Source organism: Styela clava, chromosome 10 (genome assembly GCF_964204865.1).
Source record: "Styela clava chromosome 10, kaStyClav1.hap1.2, whole genome shotgun sequence".
In the NCBI taxonomy this organism is placed as follows: Eukaryota; Metazoa; Chordata; class Ascidiacea; order Stolidobranchia; family Styelidae; genus Styela; species Styela clava.
The window spans coordinates 14,911,128-14,932,884 of record NC_135259.1 but is presented as its reverse complement, the minus strand read 5'-3'; the positions used below and the strand labels follow the sequence as shown (position 1 = coordinate 14,932,884).

The following is a 21,757-nucleotide window of genomic DNA, read 5'->3' as shown; positions in this document are numbered from 1 at the left end:
ATTGACAAACATTAATTTTGATATTCAAAAAAAAAGTTTCATTGCTGGCTACCATTTTCTATGGAATATTTTTAGGGTCATTCAATATAACTGAAATATACTGCATATAAAAAAGTATATAAAGGACAAGTTATCCGCTTTTCCAACAAAATTCTCATCAAAGTATCAGTATAGCTTGCTTGAAGTTATTTGGTGTCGGATATTTCAGAAACCGTGGTTCCGTGGGGTTGAAACACGTAAAATAACCTCGCAACTAAAGACATGGAAGCACCCTTTGGTACATTCTTTTCAGTATAAATCCCTCCCAATTCAGGCAATATCCCAATATAACTATTATCCTCGCAATCCCAGTCATCGTTAATGTTCTTCTGTTCTACGTGAAGAATTACGGCTTTTATTTGTGTTTACATAATTTCGTGTTCTGGGGTAGACTGCATAACAATCTATATTTATTTCTAAATCCACAAATATGTTGCAAGTGTCATATATTCTCTTTGTTTGAGTTATTTACCTAAACTGCATTGTTTTAAAATGCATAAATTCAACTTTCGCAAACAATCTAATGTGTACGAAACTTGTTGATAAGCCCTAATTCGGGTACATGCAGATGTTTATATAACTACAAGAAAAATAGTAAAATTAACAAACTTCAATGCGTTAATGCATATCTAGATAATTGTTATGTGACATAACGAAGGTTTCCGTTCAGTCTTGACACAAAGATAATAATACATTTGTACACGTACCGTTTAGTTACACATATTTTCAACAACTGAATTCGTTTGTTGATTTGATATATGGTAACTGTAAAATGCATGTAAATCACCGATTTTTTAAAAGTATTTAAAATGTTCCGCTCTACTAATATACAACGAGGTCAGTCAACATTATCTCATGTATAATATAATAAAATAATGAACTATTAAATACTTATTAATTACACATTTTTTATTGCTTAAACTTTTTACGTTGGGCGTTTTACGAGGTATTCGTAATGATGTTGTTGCGAATCAATTTTCTATTTAATCAACTGCACGATATTTCAAAATATTCACAAATTTACTTATATTTTATTGTAATTTTATATTGAAATTATATTGTGAATCACCTCACTATAAGGTCAATGTATTAGACAGTATCTGGGCACCGGTAATCGCATCGTATTCTGGACTTCCGTGAGTGAACCTCATCGAAGTGTTACGTATTGAGGTAATTTTTGTGGCAAAGTTTTTCATTTTTCGTCACCAAGTTGACTTTTATTCACATGGAAATTCACGATTTACTTTTTGGAAAAATTTGTAAACTATATTCGATTTTGGAGTAATACAACATTTTCAATTCTAGTTTATTTGGCTAGATGATGTTCTTCCATACCAAGCAAACCCGAGGAATAAATTGTCTACATGTACACCCCTATTATCAAGTCTAATACATTGAAATTACATTAAAGTTTTCTACAATACTTAACAGTGCAGTTAGAATCAAAATTAGCATATTTAGCTAATGCACTTACATGCACTTTAGTTTACAGTATATGCAGACCACGCATGTTTTTAGTAAAAACGGAAATTAATAAAAATGACGACACATCCTTGAATAGTTCAAAATATGAACATTATAATCCTGTACTTAATAATAGTTTGAAATATTATAAAAACAACAAACAAAAGTAAGAAAAGGCAAAATTAGTTAAGATTGAAAATTTACCTTCGACATTAGTGCAAAATGAAAAGGGTATAAGGTCATCTGCTGTCATAAGACATCCGCCATATAAGGTCAAATAGTTAGCTTTCCAGGTTTTCTGACGTCTTTTAATTGCAAAATCGTAACGCACACTTCTATGCACGCAATTCCAACGCCTATAGTCTGTGTTTTAATGATTCCTGAGTGAACTATCATTCGGTTTTCTATAATTGCTCCAACAGTCGGTCGGTCGGTCTCAATTGCGACCCCAAAATGTAGGAAACACCTGACATTGTGACCAAATTTCTTATCTAAACGTAAAGGTGTATCCGACTAACAGCTGTTAAACCATATTCACTTATTAATGTTGAATGTTCTGAATTGAGTTCAAAATCATTTATTTGTCCATATTGAAACTCCTCTGTGTGGATCTCACTGTTTAGACTCAGCTTTTTTCTCTATATATATGACGCTTATTCACGTCCGAGCAAAGCACTATGTTAGCAGCCAATGATGCCTACCAATAAGTTAACATCTACAATTTCTATGACCTCAATATTTCCGGTTCCGCATTGTCTACCCAATCTATTTCACCCTGGGTGAGGTGATGAAAATAAAATTGAACCCGATATGTGTAGCCCACAAAATTGCTAAATTAGAACTTGTCATGTTCTATATTTTGTTCTTTCTCTGCGATCTTCAGCTGAATAGAAACCACGTCAGGCAATTCCTGATACCGATGTAACGACAAATCTCTAAACAATCGTTTAATGTCAATACAGCCGGAGCTCTTAAACAAATACGGCATTCAATCACATGATTGCAAATAATGGCATTTCATAATATTTCACCCTTACTCAATATATCATAAATGTTTCTCATCATCCGTCGCGATGTGTTTTTTACATATATACATTTACTGTTAGTAAATTGTACATATTTTAACACAGGCCATAAACAAACGTACATATGTGGTAATAACTAGAGTAGGCCAACCATGGAAAAACGTACTTTGATTCTACGTGGAATAATCCTAAAAAATTTAAAGTGAAAGTCTTTGAAGGTCACTAAAAGATTTCAGCAAATAAACGGTTGTATATTCAAACGTTTAAAGTTTGGTGACATACCTGAAATTGTGAGTACTTGCGGGATACCGCAAAAACATCAATCTGACAACAATTTTTGATCAAGATCTAACGGAATTAGTTTATTGGTACATCACTACACTAAAATGCTATTTATTTTACTTCATATTTAGAAGCTTAGTTTCGTGCTAATGGGGCTAGATAAATATTGCTCATATCTTAGGTACATTTCGTCCATGATTCACAGCTTTAAAAACTTCAACAAAAGTTACCTCAATTTTGAAGTAAATATAAACAGTCTCATACAAAACGTTTCAAGCTTGCAATTCGTGACGAATTATATCGTTGTACAATCCTGTCATTACCCCGAACTGATCTGTTTTTCTTCGTTCTTTTTATTTCAGGCTAGGACAAGTGAGGTTTGTTTGCCACCACCACCAGGGGAGTCGCCAGGAATTTTCAAAGAGGGGGAGTCCGAAATTTCTAAATGCTAAGCTAGTCTGTAACAGCTAGCGGGTATGGCCCGAGGCTGGCAAACGGGGATTTTCAAGATTCTTGAACGTCCCAAAAGGCGATTCAAGCTATGAAAAATTGGTATGTATAACACGAAAAAATCTTATTTACATTTCATCCCCCCCCCCTCTGGTTAGGCCCATGTTTGCGCGTAACACCTACTTAACACCCACCCCTGGTTACGGCCCATGTTTGTTACCCAGGTGGGACAATACAAGAATAGAAAGACCGTCACCGTTACCAAAAATCAGGTTATCCTACTCAGATTCTCAGCTATTAATGATTTGTATTATTTGTTTTAGTTATAACAAATTTTGATTTTAGGTTTGATTAAAAAATTAATTTTGGGTTGTAAAATAAAAATATTTTACAATTGCCACAGTCCTTGCCAATCGAAGACTTCTCGGGTCCACACTTGTTAATGGGTAATAAAAAATTTTTTGGTAAAACTAACATACTTTTGTAATCGAATCATGTAAAGCAATAGGCAAAAATATTTTTGTAATGTAATAATTAAAATTTTCTCAAAATTGATAATGACAGTCGATATAAATTAGTCGCTAATTTGATTACTGTAAACACGAGGATACGATAATTTATACATAACTTAATGTGGTAGAATCTAAAAGCAATAATATATAATGAATAAGTGACAAATTATTAATGATATTTATCATTCTAATATGCTCAATTTTCGCGATTTCAGTCACAAAAAAAAATTATGTTCAAAACTTTAAAAGTATATTTTAATGCCGAACATCCTTTACCTATTAGCTATAGCAAAAGGTATTGCTTTTAGATATTCCATGGGTAGATGTCATAGCATTGAAGTTGAGCTTATTTTTTATTCCAATAACTTGCACGCCTAAGTTTTTATTTGTCTTTCGATTGAAAATAAACTCTCCTTCATTGGAAAAGTAGAGATTCACTGAAAATACTTCTATACAACTCAAAAGTAACTAAGAGCTCACACTACACGAATACTACACTGAAATGAATGTTCATCTCATCGTATTTCAAAGAAAACAAGTTTTTGATACCTGAATTAAATTATTCATTGGTTTTATTCGTTCTACATAATTAATTGAAATTTGATCATCCATCCTGTAAAAATACACTTGATACCTACATCCCTCAATTGGCTGAGTTGAAATTAAAAAGGTACAATTTTACCAGAAAATAAAATCGTTGTCTCATGTTTGGCTATCTGCATTATAACAAAGAAATTCTATTTTAAAACGGTTAAAACGACAATTTTACACTTGATCTAATACTTAATGATATTATAATTACGAAGAAATAATTTACTTTACTACGAGAAAAATCAATTGAAATTCAATGTCAATCTGTCACGATCAAATTAAACTGTGTTATCATAATTACATACCATCAAACTAATGTAACGTCGATGCAATTAGGTTTTCAATGAAATTGAATATTTTTTCCGGTTTGCGGTTGTGCTTATTTATGCATATCATATTAGTTAGCTGTTAGTTTTATTGTTCCAACGCAGACATGGGCAAATACGACCCGCGGGCAAAATACGGCCCGTTGGGTAATTCAATCTGGCCCGCCTGTTGCTGCCACAACCAAAATGAAACCAAATTTTGATGCTTCACCTAAAAATAACTTGAAGAATTTGTAGAAATTGCGGTTAAATTTAGTTTTGGCACGAGGCTTATTGTTTTCCACTGTTGCTTTTGTAACACTGTAAATGTTGTTCATAAAATGTAACTTTTTTACGTCACACTTACATGGCCCGCCAGTCGAGGTAGGCAAAATCCCCCCCCCCCCCCCCCCCCTAGTTCAAAAACCTTGCTCACCCCTGTAATCCAACGTCCTTAGAACTTTTACTTCGTTGTTCGATTTCAGATGTATCCGTAGCTTATATTTAATATTTTATTTCGACAATGGTTTCCGTATTTATGGAATAATCTGATGTATAATATTGTGCCTAAAAATACCTGTCACAACTTTTCCGTAAAAACCATCTGACTTGAAAATTTATAAACCATGAGTGACATAATTCGGGAATAAAAACTAGAAATTGTCTAAAATTATTACAAAAATAGAACTTTCCTAATATCGCTCGCGCATTCGACTAATAGCACAAAACTAGGCACATTCCACTTCTGAAACTGCAAACTATAACATTGATGTTTTATAACTAATACTGATCAATACATGCACTACAGGTATATAACCGAAACAGTTTCACCTATTTCATAACTTTCAATAAATACGTCATTAAAATCGATGATTGTATAAAATCTAGTACTGTTAGAAAAATTCAGAAATTTCACTCGACTTATAGGTCTTCGTGAAGACAAAACTAAGGAATACCAACGTATTTTCATGGGATAGGATTCTAACACTAGAGATGTCATAAACCATATCAATGATTTACTAACAAGGTTAACGAACAACCAAACACTAAGGCTCATCATCAAAACATGAATCTTATTTTAAGTGACCCGCAATGGTCGATACTAAACTACCCACTTAAACTTGAAACTGCAGTTAGATTTTGAAAACCAATTTTATTCACCATCTATAATATATCATTGCAAAATATATCTTTGTTGTTTATTTGACAGTACTTGAGTGACTTAGACTTGTAAACTGGTATGACTTTTCAAATACACAATTTTGTTTCAAAATATTCAAGCAACTGCATTGAAATACTACCTACAGCTAATTTTAGCCTGGTTTATCCCCAATTTTTTGGGTCGTTTTTTCTGGTTACCGAAACTAAGCAGAAAGTGAAACCTTTTTGCAATAAAAGTACCGTTGAGTTATTTCATATTTACTAACACATAACTGAAAACTCGCAAATAGTAGTTAAACAACAAAACAATCATAGTTGAAATTTTATCAGAATGCTGGAATGGAGAAACTGTCTGAACGACTACTAAAATTTCATTTGTTGCGTTATCGTTATGTTATTTCTGATTGGTCATTGTGTCGAAGATAAACAAGGAAGCCAATGCTCGGCCAAACATTGCTATTACGAGTACTATATTGAGCAAAAATTGAACTTAAGATCTCTTATTTGCAATGGCAAAAAAATATGACCTACTTTCTAAATTCTGAACACTCAATCTAATCTCCAACTTGTACTTCACTAACACACTTGATTTGCAACGTTGCCATCAACGCAATCTATATGATTCATGTTTTCCATTATTTCTGTATTACTTATCAGGTCATCCAAAGGTCTGCACTCTTCATTAATAATATTTTCGGCAGCTATGTAGTGGTGGTATTGGAAGTAATCGGCGCCTAGATATCTTTAATCGTTAGAAATGGGCAGCTTTGGTCAGCAGGTCCGCTGAAATCTTGCACCACCCAATGTGGCTTAATGTAATCCATAATATGTTATATGCATCGAATCTAAATTATAGTATTAAAGAAAATCTGAAAACAAATGAATTGTGTTAAATTCTGTGGCGACTCGTAAAATTTAAAATACACGCGCGAAACTGAATTGAAAATGGGTTATTTACTCAAAAATCGATGTAAAAAGACATGAAATCTGAAACTGTCTAACGATCATATCTAACATATCTAACGATATGTTATATCAACCCTATTGATGTTATCCATCCATAATTGATTTACCGTTTTTCGTGAATCTAGTCGCCAACCAGGCGGAGTAGCTGGACACCACACAGCGGTGGTCAATACATTTTTGACAGACAATATGACGTAAGTGTAAGAGAACTGTTGACGTCATGTGTCACGCAGCGTCCAACAAAGTCGACAAAATTCAAAATCGTGTCGAAGATGCGTCAACTAATTCAAATATATTCTGATCGATTCTGTGTTCGTAGTTAAGGTGAGGCTGATAGTTCTAACAAATCTGGTACATATATAAATAAAGATACCATGGTGTGTTTTATACTTTAACCACGTTTGGTAATATCGTAAAAAATGACGGTTTTCCTTTTAGATTTGATTCAGTTTTCTTTTTGGTTATATTCTGCTACCTATGAACTTGATTATTTTGCGTGGATATCAAATCTAGGGTGTGAAAAATTTGAAATTTTGAATGGCATCGGAATCTAGAGATTTAGAAGGAAATTTTGAATCATACGACGTTAAATGTTGCAGTCGGAAGTTTGAGCTGCTGGGCATCTGAAAGTTGACTACTACGTTTTTAGTTGTTCTACGCCAATTTTCGATTCGCTGATGCCACAGTTTTGTCATAGCTGTCATTAAATGAGCGAATAATTTGAAACGGAAACAAAACGATTGCCAATACGGTAATTGTAATCGAACTCAGACTCGAAAACACTATCGAAAAGATGATAACCATATTCCCGCTGTCATGAATCCTAACCATTGCCAATATCTAAAGTGCCAAAACCTATACTTCTGCTGTCAACCACATATAACTGTATAAAAACCTAGGACGAATAATTGAATCTAGTTACAGAATCACGAACCTTATTACGTCGTACTGAATTGATAGACAAGACGCAGTTAAACATTTTTTCTTCAAGTAGTCTATCCACATCAAAAATATTCGCGGATTTACGGTAGAAAAGGTCACGTCAAAACGACCTGAACTCTAATGATTGAGAACACACAACAACGTGCCTTCTTGTTTGGCTTTATTCATACTAAACTGCGTCTATAGATTGAGGACGAACTTTCTTAACCTACCCAGCTACCGACAATTATAATCACTAAGTATCGTAAAATTTCCGAAGACTCACTTATATTTTAAATCTATAGTTATGGAATAAATCTCACCTTCGACAAAAGTTTGCATCACACGAACTATCTCATGTCTCACTCACATACAGCAATGAATCAATTGATAACACGTTCTAATGACGTCATCACCCGTTTCCTGTCTTGAATGTCTTCTTCATAAATGAACACGTGACAACGATCAGCTGATATTATCTTTGTGGGAACCAAATATTAGTATTTGTTTTGAATGCGATACCTTTGAATACTCTCTAGTTGGTTGGCGTTGGTGCAGTCTAGTGAACAATCCTCAAAACAAGTTTGTTTTCACCGCAGAAGGCTTTGCAACATCCAAATTTGGAGCAGTAGTCATCAATCTAACTTTGAACGACACTTTGATTGCTCTATCGCTTCATAGAATAGCCGATGTTGGCGGGTCAAATACTATGATAGAATTGATTGTTACAAAAAATTAAAAATTACAATTTTAAAAGGCAAATTTCAACTATATGGCATGTCTTTCTACTGCTTTTGCAAGCCTGGGCTTGACCTTCGGTGGCCAAAGCTATAGTGAGTAGAAGGGACACTAAATTATATTATGTAAAAGTAGTATTAAAGAATCGAGTTTAATGTATTTACGTGTACAGAAAATAATTAGACTCTTTTGCTTTCTTACAAATTGATTGTACTGTTGGCTATAGTATACTGTAACGATGTTGCGAAAGATATTTTTTGTATACTTCCCGATGCGAATTCCATTGAAATTACAGTATACTTTTTAAATTTTGTTAATAGCATAGGAAATTTGAAAGATATTAATAAACACTTCAAACGTTGGAAATCACATCCTGTATTGATATCCAGACAAAATTTCCAGGAAATCGGTTTTTATGTCTGAAGGCGCCCTCCTTCGAACATTGTATTATAGACTTGTTGGATGGTAATAACAATGTTATCACAAGCGATGTCTTTGATATTGACAAATTGTGTATTGTATAAAGAGAACCTCCTTTATTTATCATAGTACGTACATGGTGCGGGATCAATTAGAAACTGGCATACCGAGGAACTGATATTATCTAATTCAGTGGTTCTCAACCTTTTTTTGTGCAACCAAAGTCTATTTAAAGATAAATTTAGTAGAATCCCGCGACCCAGAGACATGCCCAAATACTAAACGACATGTAGCACTTTTATGGTCGCAAACTTAATGACCAATATTTTTACATAACGTTTATTACCCCCAGAAATAACCTCAAAGTGTGTTTTTGAAATGATGACGTAACTTTACTTAGCAAAATGAATGCTGCCAACTTTTTACGCATTGACACTTCCCACATATTCAATTACTTTTTAGCACACTTCAATACCAAATAAACAATAAAATGTACTAGAAAATAAAATTAGTAACTTTTAGGAAAATCGCGACCCATAGGAACATGGACCCGTTTCGAGAAAAAGGTAGTTTAGATACCATCCTGTTTCGCCACTGATTTTCTGATCTGTTTATTTTGATTCTGTTTATCTTACGATAGACCAGAATAGCTAACCTAACTTGTGTTTTGGCAACATGATAGGAGTACCCGTATATCAACGCAATAATGAGTTCACAGTCGACACTTGATATTCTCGAAACCAAATTTAGACCTTTGTTTTTATCTGGTCTGATAAGCTTCAAGAAATGATTTTGGTAGTCAAAACAGAATTGACAGGCAAATTATGCATCACTAGATCTATGTGATACACATTATATTGGACAAATAGTATGTTACGTCGTGCAAACTATAAATTTTCTGACAGATTTCAAATTATTTCCTCAGAGTTCTAATCACACTTTGTTCTTTGCTTTACTTTACGCTTACACTAATTTATTATTCATCCATACTATACTTTTCCTCACACTCCTACTTCGTCTCACCCAGTAGTCATGAAAATTGTTTTGCAATGCCGTCTATTGTCAAATCTTCGACAAAGGCGCTCGTCCGCCCAAATTTTCTGGTATTGCAGACAGGAATTACTTTCTTTTGTCGAGTAGACGATCAAAATTTTGTAATATCTTTTCCAGACTTATAATGCGTCATTTATAAATTGCGAGTCAATTAAGATCATTAAAAAGTTAATATATTTGTTATTGTATACTTATTTATAAGTCAATACTAGTCGTATTCAATAAATATGTAAATTTATCCACATAATAGACGTTCCGTAAATTGATTAAAATTTGGCAAATGATAATAACACAGTAGCAGACCAATTATCGAATATAGACTAAATCAATTTAGAAAATAAATAAAATAATGCACAGAACAATATCCAATACTGTATTCAAATATTTTAATTGCTCGTTTGGCGCGAAATACAATAGTATGCTTTGAAAATCTTTCACACTATTTAACATTACTATTGCGAAAATACTGAGACCAGTAGGCTGACAGACTTTTCTCATTTTAATATATGAAAACAGGAAATTTTATAGCACAATTACGAGTTTCTTTCTCAAATCAACCATTTTACAGAAGAGCTGAATACATTTAAAGTAGGAAATTTACTAAAAAAATCTGCAAATTGGGAGATTAGGTTAGATAAAGTCATTAATTCATCCCAATATCACGATCCATAGATCCCATGACAAACACATCAAATAATGGTGGAGTCAATTTAATCCACATGGTGTTCATTTCATCGTCAAAAAACCATTCCGATACCGTTGAATTATCGACTTTGGATAATAAATCTTGAACGCTAGAAGCTTTAGGCAATTTTATTTCACCTCCTTCTGTTTGGACGCCATTTGGCTTGACTAAAATAAAGATATTGTAAATAAGAGAGCTATGCTCAAATATATGAGTATGAAAGCCAAAACGAAGTAGTACCAGTGGCGTAGCATCCACCCCTGCAACCCCCGCGGTAGCGGGAGGGCCCACAGCGCAAAGGGGCCCAAGCGGTTAGAATTTAAAAATTTAAGCCGCAAAACCAAAAGCTGCATTGCAAAACCAGTAATGCACATCGCTTTCGTCGTCGCTTTTCGGCGTCTTGTGGTTTGATCGCACCGGCAAAATTACGAAGGCTGTCAGAATGATGTCGAGAGCAAAACCTCTCAGCGGCGCACAGAAACGCAGAAAAATGGCTGAAGGGGAAGCACGTATGAATAAAATTAAAAGTAATCAAGATAAACGGCAAATTTTAGGTTACCACTGCCTTTTAATAGCGACATTTTATGCTTTTTGACGAAATAAAAAAAGCGTTGTTTTAGCTTATGTCCGAGAGTTTTAAGGGTCATTTCCACTAAATCTTTTTGCGGGAGGCCCACGAGAGTCTTGCTACGCCACTGAGTAGTACATGTATGCAATCTGTCACAGTAGACTACCGGTACCGGAACGGCAGTCTTCACGACTAACTTAAATTGACTAATCAATAAATTGAATGAAAAAAACGATGTTTTCATAACAATGGAGAAGAACAACAAGAAGAAACTTATTAACAAGAACAACAACATGTAGCCTACTTACTTCTACAAAAAGTCCCGCATGCATGAAAAGTATTTAAAATAAATTCAAGTAACTAACCTATCCAAGGTCCTGCAATTTGAACAACATGGGTTATATTTTTTGGTGTATTGAACGCAATAAATTCACAAATGCAATTGTCTATTTTTCCGTAGTACAGAATATACATAGAATCGTCGTGAAGACGTCCTGACGCTATAAAATCATTTTCCCTCATTGGCCATGCCTGAAAAAAGAACACTCGAACCAAATGATAAGTGACTTGACTTCGACTACCCACTAATGACTACTCGTGATAAAAGATTAAGTCGTATTTTTAAACTATCCTACTAAAACCCAAACAGGATTAATTTTTCTTGTGATTTTTACAGCCAATAGAGAAGTCTTGCCAAAAGTTTTCCTTCTTAAAATTTGATTTTCTTGGAGCTGAAGTCGAAAATCTGAATTCATTAGTCGAAGTCAAGAGTCAATATTTTTGTCAACCCGGAGTCGGTAGTCCGGTAGTAATTTGTACATTTTTGACTCCCGACACCGCATCCATTGTTTGACAATAGCAGTCTGGCATTTTATTCACGCTTTAACGACCGTCAAGTTGTTTTTAACAACTGTGTCCGTGTCTCCTTACTCAGAGCGTGATAGGTTAAAATAAATTAATAGATCATAAAACTTTATCCCCGAATGCGCTCTTATTACAAACATTTTCAGTAAAATCACTAAAATTGAAGTACAACGCGAATGCGGTTCCAGTTTCCTCATATCCAGACTGAATGAAAGTAAAATTACAGTTAAGCCAACTTACTGCCACAATAATCGTATAACGAAATAAGATATATTACCCAGACGTGTCTTATGTGACTCATTGATTGAAAGGTCTTCACACTGGAATTTTTAGCAGGACTCAGTGTTTGTACTCTTGGATCTGTCGTTATAATAATATAACCAGCCCTAACAAATATCGGGATATTATCAACAGGAGCATCCACTTCAACCGTTCTAAAACCAAAAAAATTATCTATCAGGGCTGCTTGTGCATAGACTTGTTCAGAACGAACTTCATAAAATATAAAAATACGTCACGTCGTAAAAGCAAATCACGAAATAGAGCAGTGACTAAGTAATACGTGTCTGATATCCTATCTGATATTTATTTATAATTATATTTAAGTTTAACTCATATATTACAAATATACAGTTGACAATTCAGAATTTAATATTATTGAACACCAAGTGGACCAATGGATCGCTTTGTTATTATGTTGTTGTTATTTTTTATTTTCTTAGCATTTCATTTCTTCTTGGTGTTATTAAAACAAGCTTTTCTCTTCGGCTACTAGACCAATTGCTTTGTTGTCTCTAGATTTTTGATTATTTTTCAAAAATAGTTGTGAGCTCTGTGAGGCTCGTTTTTAACTTCGAAGTTTTGTGTGTGATGTGATCCTATCTCAGTAATCTGGTGGCCAGACTACCGGCACTGTAAAAGATTTGATACTTCGTCGTTTTGGCTTTCGTGTCCATATATTTGAGCGTTGCTTTGAGCTTTTATTAAGCTATGATGCTACAATCAAAAATAAAAAAACTCATATTGCCTTTCATGGGTCGGGTATATGAATAGTCAACGGCTTCAGAATTTTTATCACATAAGTTGACTTATAGATAAATTCTTCAATTCACTGGTATTAGATATTCTCAAAAAATGCAGTATAACTTGATATAGCCCACCACCACTCATTTTTTAAACTATGTCTGTTTATCAAAAATTGAGTTAATTTATTGTCTTACAGTTCAACTCATCCAAATCTAACCGAATGTAGATAGAATCGAAAAAGATCATAAAATTATCAATACTGACCGTTGTCAGATTGTTGAATCTGAAACTTGCAATCCTACGTACTGTCAATATTGTCAACTTACGTCCCACCCTTTAAATATTCTTTGAATCCAATTCGAAAACTACCATCCTTTTCAATATATTTGGAACTAGCAAAAAACTCAACCCAATTGTTAGAAAGGTCTTCAATTACAGGGAGATACACCGACAACTTCGTTACACCTTTTTCAATTACTGGTGCAACTAATATTCCTTCACCAAACATGTACTAAAAAAGAAAAAAAATCGTATTTTCAGAACAAAAAAAAAAAAGCTATCGAACGCAAAAGAAATCTATCTGTCAAAAGCGCAATGCAAGTTATGAAAATTACTAGAGGAGATGTGGCCATCACAGACAATTTTTCTGGTTTTGAGAGTTTGAGCCAGTGTCTTTTTTCTCGAAAGACTCCCACGGCAGACACTCTCGGTCTTGCATGGAACTAACTAGCTGTTAATTGAGGATTCACCAAATAGGGAAAAACCCACTTCAAGAATGAAAAGCATTTTAACACCTACCTGATACTCTTGCTCCATTGCTTTTGAATCCCTAGGATACGTTAGTATATGATGTCGCATTATTGGTGTTCCACTTTCGCGCGCTTGATGAGCAGCGTAGTAAATGTATAATGATAATTGAGTGCGAAGTTTTGCATATTTTCGCCAAATCCTTGTTCCTTCAGCTGTGTCAAATATATGAGTCTTTGGACCACGGCCGGTTCCGCTCCCTTGGTAGAAAAAAATACCCAATTTTTTTTTTTTTTATTAATTTCCCTGCTACTTCCGGGGTACTGGTAAACAACAAATTTTTGGTAAAAAGATATATTTTTGCACAACAACCAGACCGTATGTGATGTTCATCAACATTTCTCATTTCGCAAGTTCAATACGAACGCTCTGTTCATTTTCTTATACAAATTTTAATTTTTCTCATTCATTAACACGAGTCCGCGCAATCAGTTTTACATAGAAGCTTGTCCTAAATATTTGAGGCTATACCAGAATGTCGGATAAACATCTGAAATAGTAGCACAACAGGGCGTACGTTACTTTACATACCTTGTTCATGCATCAGACCACTAAAACATCCAAGTTGGGTCCATCTTGCCCAGAGTTCCATAGTCGGAGGTGGGTCTACGTACCATGCAAATCCGCCAATATCAGAACCAGAATATGGCATGCCAGATATGCCTATGACGTAAGACAAATAAATTCATTTATCATTGATTATTTGCCAAATCAAATATTTTCTGTCTTTTTCGAAGACGATCCATTAAAAAAAGCATGCCTTGATAAAGAGTTTGATATATCTGATAAAATAGATTTCAATTTTTCGTTCAAGTATCTCTTATCCCAATCTTTGCAAGCAATCTCGGTCCTTGATGGCCATCTTACTATCGACTTCTGGCAACCATAATATTTCAGTGAGTCGAGAAAAGAATCACCCTCACCTATATTCAACATTGCGACAAGTTGTGCTGGGAGTCCACTTGCTTTATTCCAATCGGCAGAAGGATCTCCGGTCCAATGCGCCCAGGTTACGCGCTGTGATCCAAGATAACCAGAACGAACATAGAATACAAAGTCAGGAGCGTAATCTGAATGCCTGAATAATATCATGTAAATGCATGTAATACTACTAAAGTACGTCAAAGTGTCGGTGAGGATAATAACACTTTTGATTATTAAAAGATAGATAGCATATAGTTTAAGGAGAGATTGATAGAAGTCTGCTATCTATCTGATATGTTATAAGGAGGTTATCATGTGTATCGTTTAATATACTACTAATAAAACTGATAACTCTTTAGTATAAGGGTTCGGTTTGCAACATTTGTTACTTTATGCGCCGACTCCCGCAGTTGAGGTTATAGATGCTGTACATTGTATTTAATAATATGCGACTATGTTACTATTCCAATTTATTATAAAAATGAGTTTTTTTTATACCACTCTGAATCACGCCTTTTGCCACAAACAAGGCCATGTACATCAGGCACCGCTATTTAACGATGTGTTGGGAGCTACTATATTCCAGTTAGACATTGTATGCCCAATTTATTGCACCAATTTATGAACTGTGCCCGAAATGTGTAATTTTCCACGCCATGATAGCGAAGACTAACTATATTATCGCTAGGCCATTTTCGATGCTATGAGTATGAATGAAAGTGTTATATAAAATAAAACATCCAAAAAACTGAAATGTTTCATGAAAATAACTCACGGTGTCCCAAATACATCCACGAGATGATCGAAACAAGCTTTTTGATATTGGAGAGGAAATAGATTGTGCATATATAAACCATCATGTCCATCGTATGATACTGAATCATGAGGAGTATATTCACCGAAGTCGTACATCCAACCTAGATTCAATCATAGATGTTATGAAACTTGAAGGTGTGTATTTTGATTTCATTGTTTTTTTACTCTGGCCAGTAATTTGAAAATGAACGAAACTTAAGTTATTGCGGATTTTTTCGTTATACTTTTACTACCACCTTAATATGTAAATAAAATATAATTTTTCATGTAGTTTCGAATTGAACTCGGCCAGCTTATTTACTACTTGTAAGCACTATTCTGGTATATATTCTGATTTACCCTCTTTTGAAATTGCAAAATTACTTTTTGGCCAACAACAGTAAAAAATTCACGACCCGAACTCGCAACCACGTCCAAACAGAAATACAATGTTACATTATAGATTTTGATATTGGGAGCCACTATCCTAGTATAATTTAATAACTCTTTATCTTTTTTTAATACAAAATTATACTATTTGGACTAAAATTGTTCAAAATAATCTTAGTTGATGAAAATTCGTAACAAGATCTAATGCTACATTACGAATTGTGGCCGATAAGGCTGTTTGTATTATAAGCTAATAAATTTATTAGTAGTTCATAACAATTATTAATTACCTTTAAATCCAGCTTCGATAGCAACATCCAGCTGTTGTTGGTACCAATCTACCGCTTTTGGGTTTGTAAAATCGACTTGTGAAACTTGGAAATCTCTGAATATCAGAATTTACATTATGATATAATAAACGGCTAACAACTGGTGTTTGCAAATAAACTTCATCAAACAGTTAGAACGTTTTTTTTTCTTTTTGTCGTTTTTGTCCCCGAACAAATATGTGCAATTTCATGTCTCTTATGTGAATAATAAACCCTTCCAAAACCCACTTGGACGAAAGTTGGAAAAGCCGAAAACACAAACAAAGCATGAGATTTCTAAACATTCTCCGAAAAGTGTACGTAAATGTCAAACAGCTGACAATAACTAACAATTTGAAAATGCTTTCTATTGTGTACAATATTCAGAAAAATAATGTAAATATTCGATATTGTTCTTTTATGAAATTTTGTTGGTACTCCCGTAGTATGTGAACCAAGATGACGGTCATCGGAACGTACTATGTGCACCAGGTTAGGGTTAGGCCATAAGTTCAGGTACAAATACTACGGGAGTTACTTGGCTAGTCCCCGAACTCGAAATGGAACTAAAATAAGGAAAATTAGAATAAAATTATGGCCTAACCCTAACCTGGTACACATACTACGTTCCGATGTCCGCCATCTTGGTTCACATACCACGGGAGTACCACTTTGTTTATAAAACAACTTATGTACTACGACATATATTAATGTTGAAAGTTCGGAATAATAATTCGGAATAAAAACATCTTACGATGTAGCAAGGTATGAATAATTATAAGGTAGTCCTTCTTTTGTCTTGAAAAAATATCCTGAAGATGCTGCATAGTCATAAGCACTTGTCCATTTTTGAGAAACCATTGCATTAAAATATGCTGTTGACTGAATAAATACTACGACGGTTACACAAATAGGAATTGGTAGATGATTAATCGAAATATAATACAAAATCGGCAAAAACCTGTACTAAAATGTCGATAATTGTGGATACAGTGGCCTAGCGCAGCTGTTGCCATTTTTTTTTGTTCGCGCGGGCCACATTATCACGGAAAAAACTAACGGCGCACTTATACGAAAAAAATTGCTGCGGTTGAATAAAACTGAATTTTGTGATCGTTAATGTGTGCTTTATGCTTTTAAAGTTTGAAAACATGTACGCCTAAAGAATAAAGGCAATGTCACCCTCGTTGGGAACCGCTGGCATAATAGGTGAAGCGTTAGACTTGACTATGATGGTATTGCAGGCCTAAACCTTGGGTTCAATATGCCCACCATCTCATCCAGGTGTAATAAATTTAGTACGCAATGCTGAACCAGAAAAATCCCGACCAGTCCAAAAGCAGTAGCTCATTATCCAGTAGTGGCCGCTTGTGCACAGACTCGTAATTGAGTATCGTAATTCTTCATAGCACTCAATGAACAAGCTCGTTGCTAACCATTTACTAACGTTTTCTGTCAACAGCTAATTTGGTATTGTGATAAGAATATGTAACTATAATGTTTATTTTTCATTTTATTTGTAATTTTCAAACTGCGAATAAAATCTATACTTCGATTAACGTTATTTCGTTATATTCTATATTACTATAAATTTAAATGCCAGCATACCTTTATACCCAAAGAAAGCAATTCCTCATTTTGAATCTGAAAAAAAGGTTGTACATTAGCTTTCCATCTGCTTACGCCATTTTGTACCGCTTTGTATTGTATTGCGAGTGACAAAATAAAGAACATGAATTTGCCAAAGTAATTGGATGAATAATTGGACAGTTCTCAAATTGGATCGTATACATCTAACTACATAAATAAAGGAGCAACTTTTTATTTTTTGCAATAATTGACACGACAATTGTGAAAGAAATCTTCTCAACCGATTACCAATATTAACAGATATGTGAATGCTGTAAAAAAGAATATTTTTGTTTGAGATTATTCTTATTTCAATGTCTTAATTACTAAATGATCAAGCTGAAATATCTCACTCTCAATTGTTTCCCATTGTCTCTTCCTCCTCCTTCAGGAAAATAATGCACCGTGTTAACACAATGAGAAAATGGTATGTCTTCCTTGAAAAGCAAATCCCTGAAATATTGAATTAAAGGCCTCACAGAAACAGTTGTATAATTGCTATCACAGTTTGAGGGTACCCTTGATTAAAATGTAAAAAATAATTAAGAAGATGTGATGTCGCATTGTGAAAATTTATTGGCACAATCGCAATGCCAAGGTACGGAAGGCATGGCTCACTACCCCAAGATCACTGCATAAATAGGCTGTGTGTACGGAGGTCTACTTAACTGGATTCAATCAACAGTGTTACTAACTTTGTTCTGTTTACTATTGACACTCCTGCTACTTCATCGCCCACTTGATTCCACGGTCCAAATGCCCACAATGGTGGAATGAGGGACTTTCCATTTTTTTCTGACATTTTATGAAAAGTACCCTAATAAATATAAATAAAATATAAAAATAGTTTTTTGTACATCATTTTCATGTGACAGTCACAACTACAATAGCTTAAACGTATATTGTGCCGATTTGCATCACAGCTCACCGAAATTGAATTTTTGCAAAATATCGTCAGGTCCATGGAATCTGTCTCTGCCAAGATATGCATGTGTTGATCTGATGTTTTTGAGTCGAATACGCTTCTAAAACATAAAAATATTCAGATTTATAAAAAAATTATAGATTAACGATATAGATACCATGCAATCAATTTCAAATATCTGCACAGTATTTGCTTTTTTATTTGTGTAGCTCTAAAGTCAACCCGTCTGCCTTCAAATAAAAAGTTTTGTAAACTAACCAATATTATTCAATCTTATTAATGTATTTTACAAAGACTTCACAACAAAAGAACATTTGTACTTTGAAAGTACATAATATTGTACATTGTAAGCACATATGAATTTTCGTGAAATCAATTTTGATTACCTGTGATACATGTTCAACTGCATTCCATAGCCTTTAGATGAAATAAGCAACGGCATTGGAACGTATGTCGCAAGCTCTCCTTTCGGTACCTTCAAATTACAAATATTATTAGTCCGTATTTGAAATAACAGATTTTAAGAGTTCAAACTTAAAAACTTTCTTTTCAACTCACCCTTATTTTCCCAGTTGGGTCAAATCTCCCTAGTCCCCAGTTTCCTTCTTCCAGCCACGATCCAACTTTATGTCCTCTTTGATTCGCGCCATTGAATCTCTCTCCAAATCCATAAAAAGACTCATTTTTATCCGGCGTCATATATCCCCAACCTACACGATTACTAGAATATAATTAATGCCAATGAAAACATTTTTCACTTTACTGGACAGAGCCAGACAGAACTTTGCGATTTTCTAACTCTTGACGAAAATACAATCGACAAGCAAAAGTTGAGCAATTTTATGTGCTTATTTTTTGTATATTCGTTAAAACTCACTATTTCTCTGTTGAAGAGCTTAATTCCACTTTCATTGTGAATACTCTTTCATCAAAATCCGTAAAACTAACCAACATGTTTGGAGCGGAAGGCGAAGAGGAATTTGATGCTACTTTCAATGTTGTGGCAATTACGCCATTCCCTGCAATAGTACCAGTAGTTATGGCTAATAAATAGGCTGCACATAACGACGTTTTATCCGAGATCGTGAATTCCCTGATAGTTGCGTTGCATACTTGATAATCAATCCATACTTGACGTTCTCTATAATCTTTCTAAAACTTTACAATTACGTGATGATAGACCGCATGCTAGAACTAATCAATTTTGTATCCAGAGGTATAGTGCCAATCGTCTGTGTGGCCTATTCAGACAGCCTATTCAGCATTGGCAGGGCCATGCGTAGCCCCGAGCTGTGTACGCATTGTTTAGCCTAGCCTTTACCATTTTGATCCTTTGTAACGTTATAAATAGCAGCTTCAGTGGCAGAATTCCACTCAACTATTTGTCCAATACGAAATAAATATCCTTGATATATATCCAAGTATTTTCCTTCCCATCTCCCGAAACCCTGCAGTGAAAAATAACACCAAATACTGAGCAGAGATGTGTTAACGTTACCACGATTTTGCATAGTTAGGAACAGGGCCTGCGTAAGTATTAATTTGTGCACAAAAAATGCATCTTCTTCAAATCAAATATTCATTCAAATATACTTTTACTATAATATATATATACGTTGTGTTGTAATTTGAACGCCCTGACTTAGTGTTTGGCTGTGTCTATAGCTGAGCTAAGTAATTACCGTCCATCTGTAGATCGTTGAAGAAATATTTCAAGAGAAGAAACACCATGTCTTTAAGTATCAATATTTCCCAACTTCAAATGAAATATTATATATACTAAAAATCTTACAAGCTACTTACAAGCCGCATTGACTCCTCCGTCGCTTCTTGTAAGTACACTTTTGACGTAAAATTGTCATGGATACTCAATCTCCACGAATTTCTGTCAACAATTAATGTTAAGTTTCCTCCGTAGATGTATATTCTGTTTGAATCCTAGAACGATTGTTACAAATTAAACGATGTAGAGAAAACTTGGCCTTCGACGGGTGCCCATGCACACGCGTTTTTGGCAATATCGGTTGCGTGTCAAAGAATTTGATGATCGACAACTCAAGTTTTTCAAGATAATAATGCGCCAGTGATCTGACTAAATAAGAATATACCGGTGAAGTGTCACTATCGGCCAATTTTCTCGATAGTAAGTTAATGCATTGGAAAATAATGTAATTTCGGGGCTCCCGAAGTATGCGAACCAAGATGGCGGACATCGGAATGTAATATGTGTACTAGACTACTAGGTTAGGGTTAGGCCATAATTTTAGGTATAAATACTACGGGGGGCTCTTGGCTAGTCTTCGAACTGATAATAGGACTAAAATAAGGAAAATTGGAAAAAAATTATCGCCTAACCCTAACCCATGTTACGTTCAGATGTCCGCCACTTGGTTCGCATACTTCGGGAGCACCGTAATTTCTTTAGTTCGGAGCTTCATTTTAGCTGTCTTACAATTATTTAAGTATAATTCTCCAAATCTTTGATTTCGTATTCTAATCACATCCTTACCAGTGCGATCTGGCTTTATGCCTCTTGTCTTGACCTTTTTATTACTTGAAGAATCACTAACTTTCTAGCAGAATATAGTTTGCAGGAACACATCTACTTTGCATTTTAGGCAATAAACTCATAAATATACACATTATCTTAGTTATACACTTACCTGTTGAACATGAATATACTGTCCAATCTTAGCAGGTGGTACTTGAGCTTCAACTATATTTTGTATCAACACACAACTCAAAACGGCCAGAATTATTACCCTGGGAAGATCCATTGTTAGCAGCATACATATATCTACCTAATGAAGTCTGCTACAGGTAGAACCGTCTTGTGACTTACCAATACCTATCTGGTAATATTTACAGAACGCACAATAATTGCAAGTAAGTAAACACTTTTGCGCACA

General features: G+C 34.4%; 1 protein-coding gene across 1 annotated transcript; it reads right to left on the bottom strand.

Annotated features, from left to right (window-relative positions):
* Positions 1 to 10,109: 10,109 nt before the first annotated feature.
* On the bottom strand, positions 10,110 to 21,676 carry LOC120337123 (sulfoquinovosidase-like). The gene is made up of 20 exons (XM_039404844.2): positions 21,512 to 21,676; positions 20,652 to 20,786; positions 20,170 to 20,296; positions 19,726 to 19,867; positions 19,407 to 19,569; positions 19,235 to 19,323; positions 18,852 to 18,948; positions 18,619 to 18,740; positions 18,277 to 18,376; positions 17,903 to 17,938; positions 17,049 to 17,176; positions 16,277 to 16,371; positions 15,577 to 15,718; positions 14,801 to 14,955; positions 14,409 to 14,540; positions 13,869 to 14,077; positions 13,397 to 13,581; positions 12,322 to 12,478; positions 11,546 to 11,711; positions 10,110 to 10,779 (listed from the first exon to the last, which is right to left on the bottom strand). The coding sequence occupies exons 1-20, from the start codon at positions 21,635 to 21,637 to the stop codon at positions 10,571 to 10,573; spliced, it is 2,715 nt and encodes a 904-aa protein (XP_039260778.2). The 5' UTR covers positions 21,638 to 21,676; the 3' UTR covers positions 10,110 to 10,570.
* Between the last annotated feature and the right edge of the window lie 81 nt (positions 21,677 to 21,757).

What these genes read in the sequence shown, in the direction of transcription:
- LOC120337123 (XM_039404844.2), bottom strand. Translation starts at nt 21,637, where the DNA reads ATGCTGCTAACAATGGATCTTCCCAGGGTAATAATTCTGGCCGTTTTG. An exon ending in ACCCAACTGGGAAAATAAGG is followed by an intron (nt 19,324 to 19,406) that starts GTGAGTTGAAAA and finishes TGTAATTTGAAG; the next exon opens with GTACCGAAAGGAGAGCTTGC. An exon ending in TGTCGCAATGTTGAATATAG is followed by an intron (nt 14,541 to 14,800) that starts GTGAGGGTGATT and finishes CTTACGTCATAG; the next exon opens with GCATATCTGGCATGCCATAT.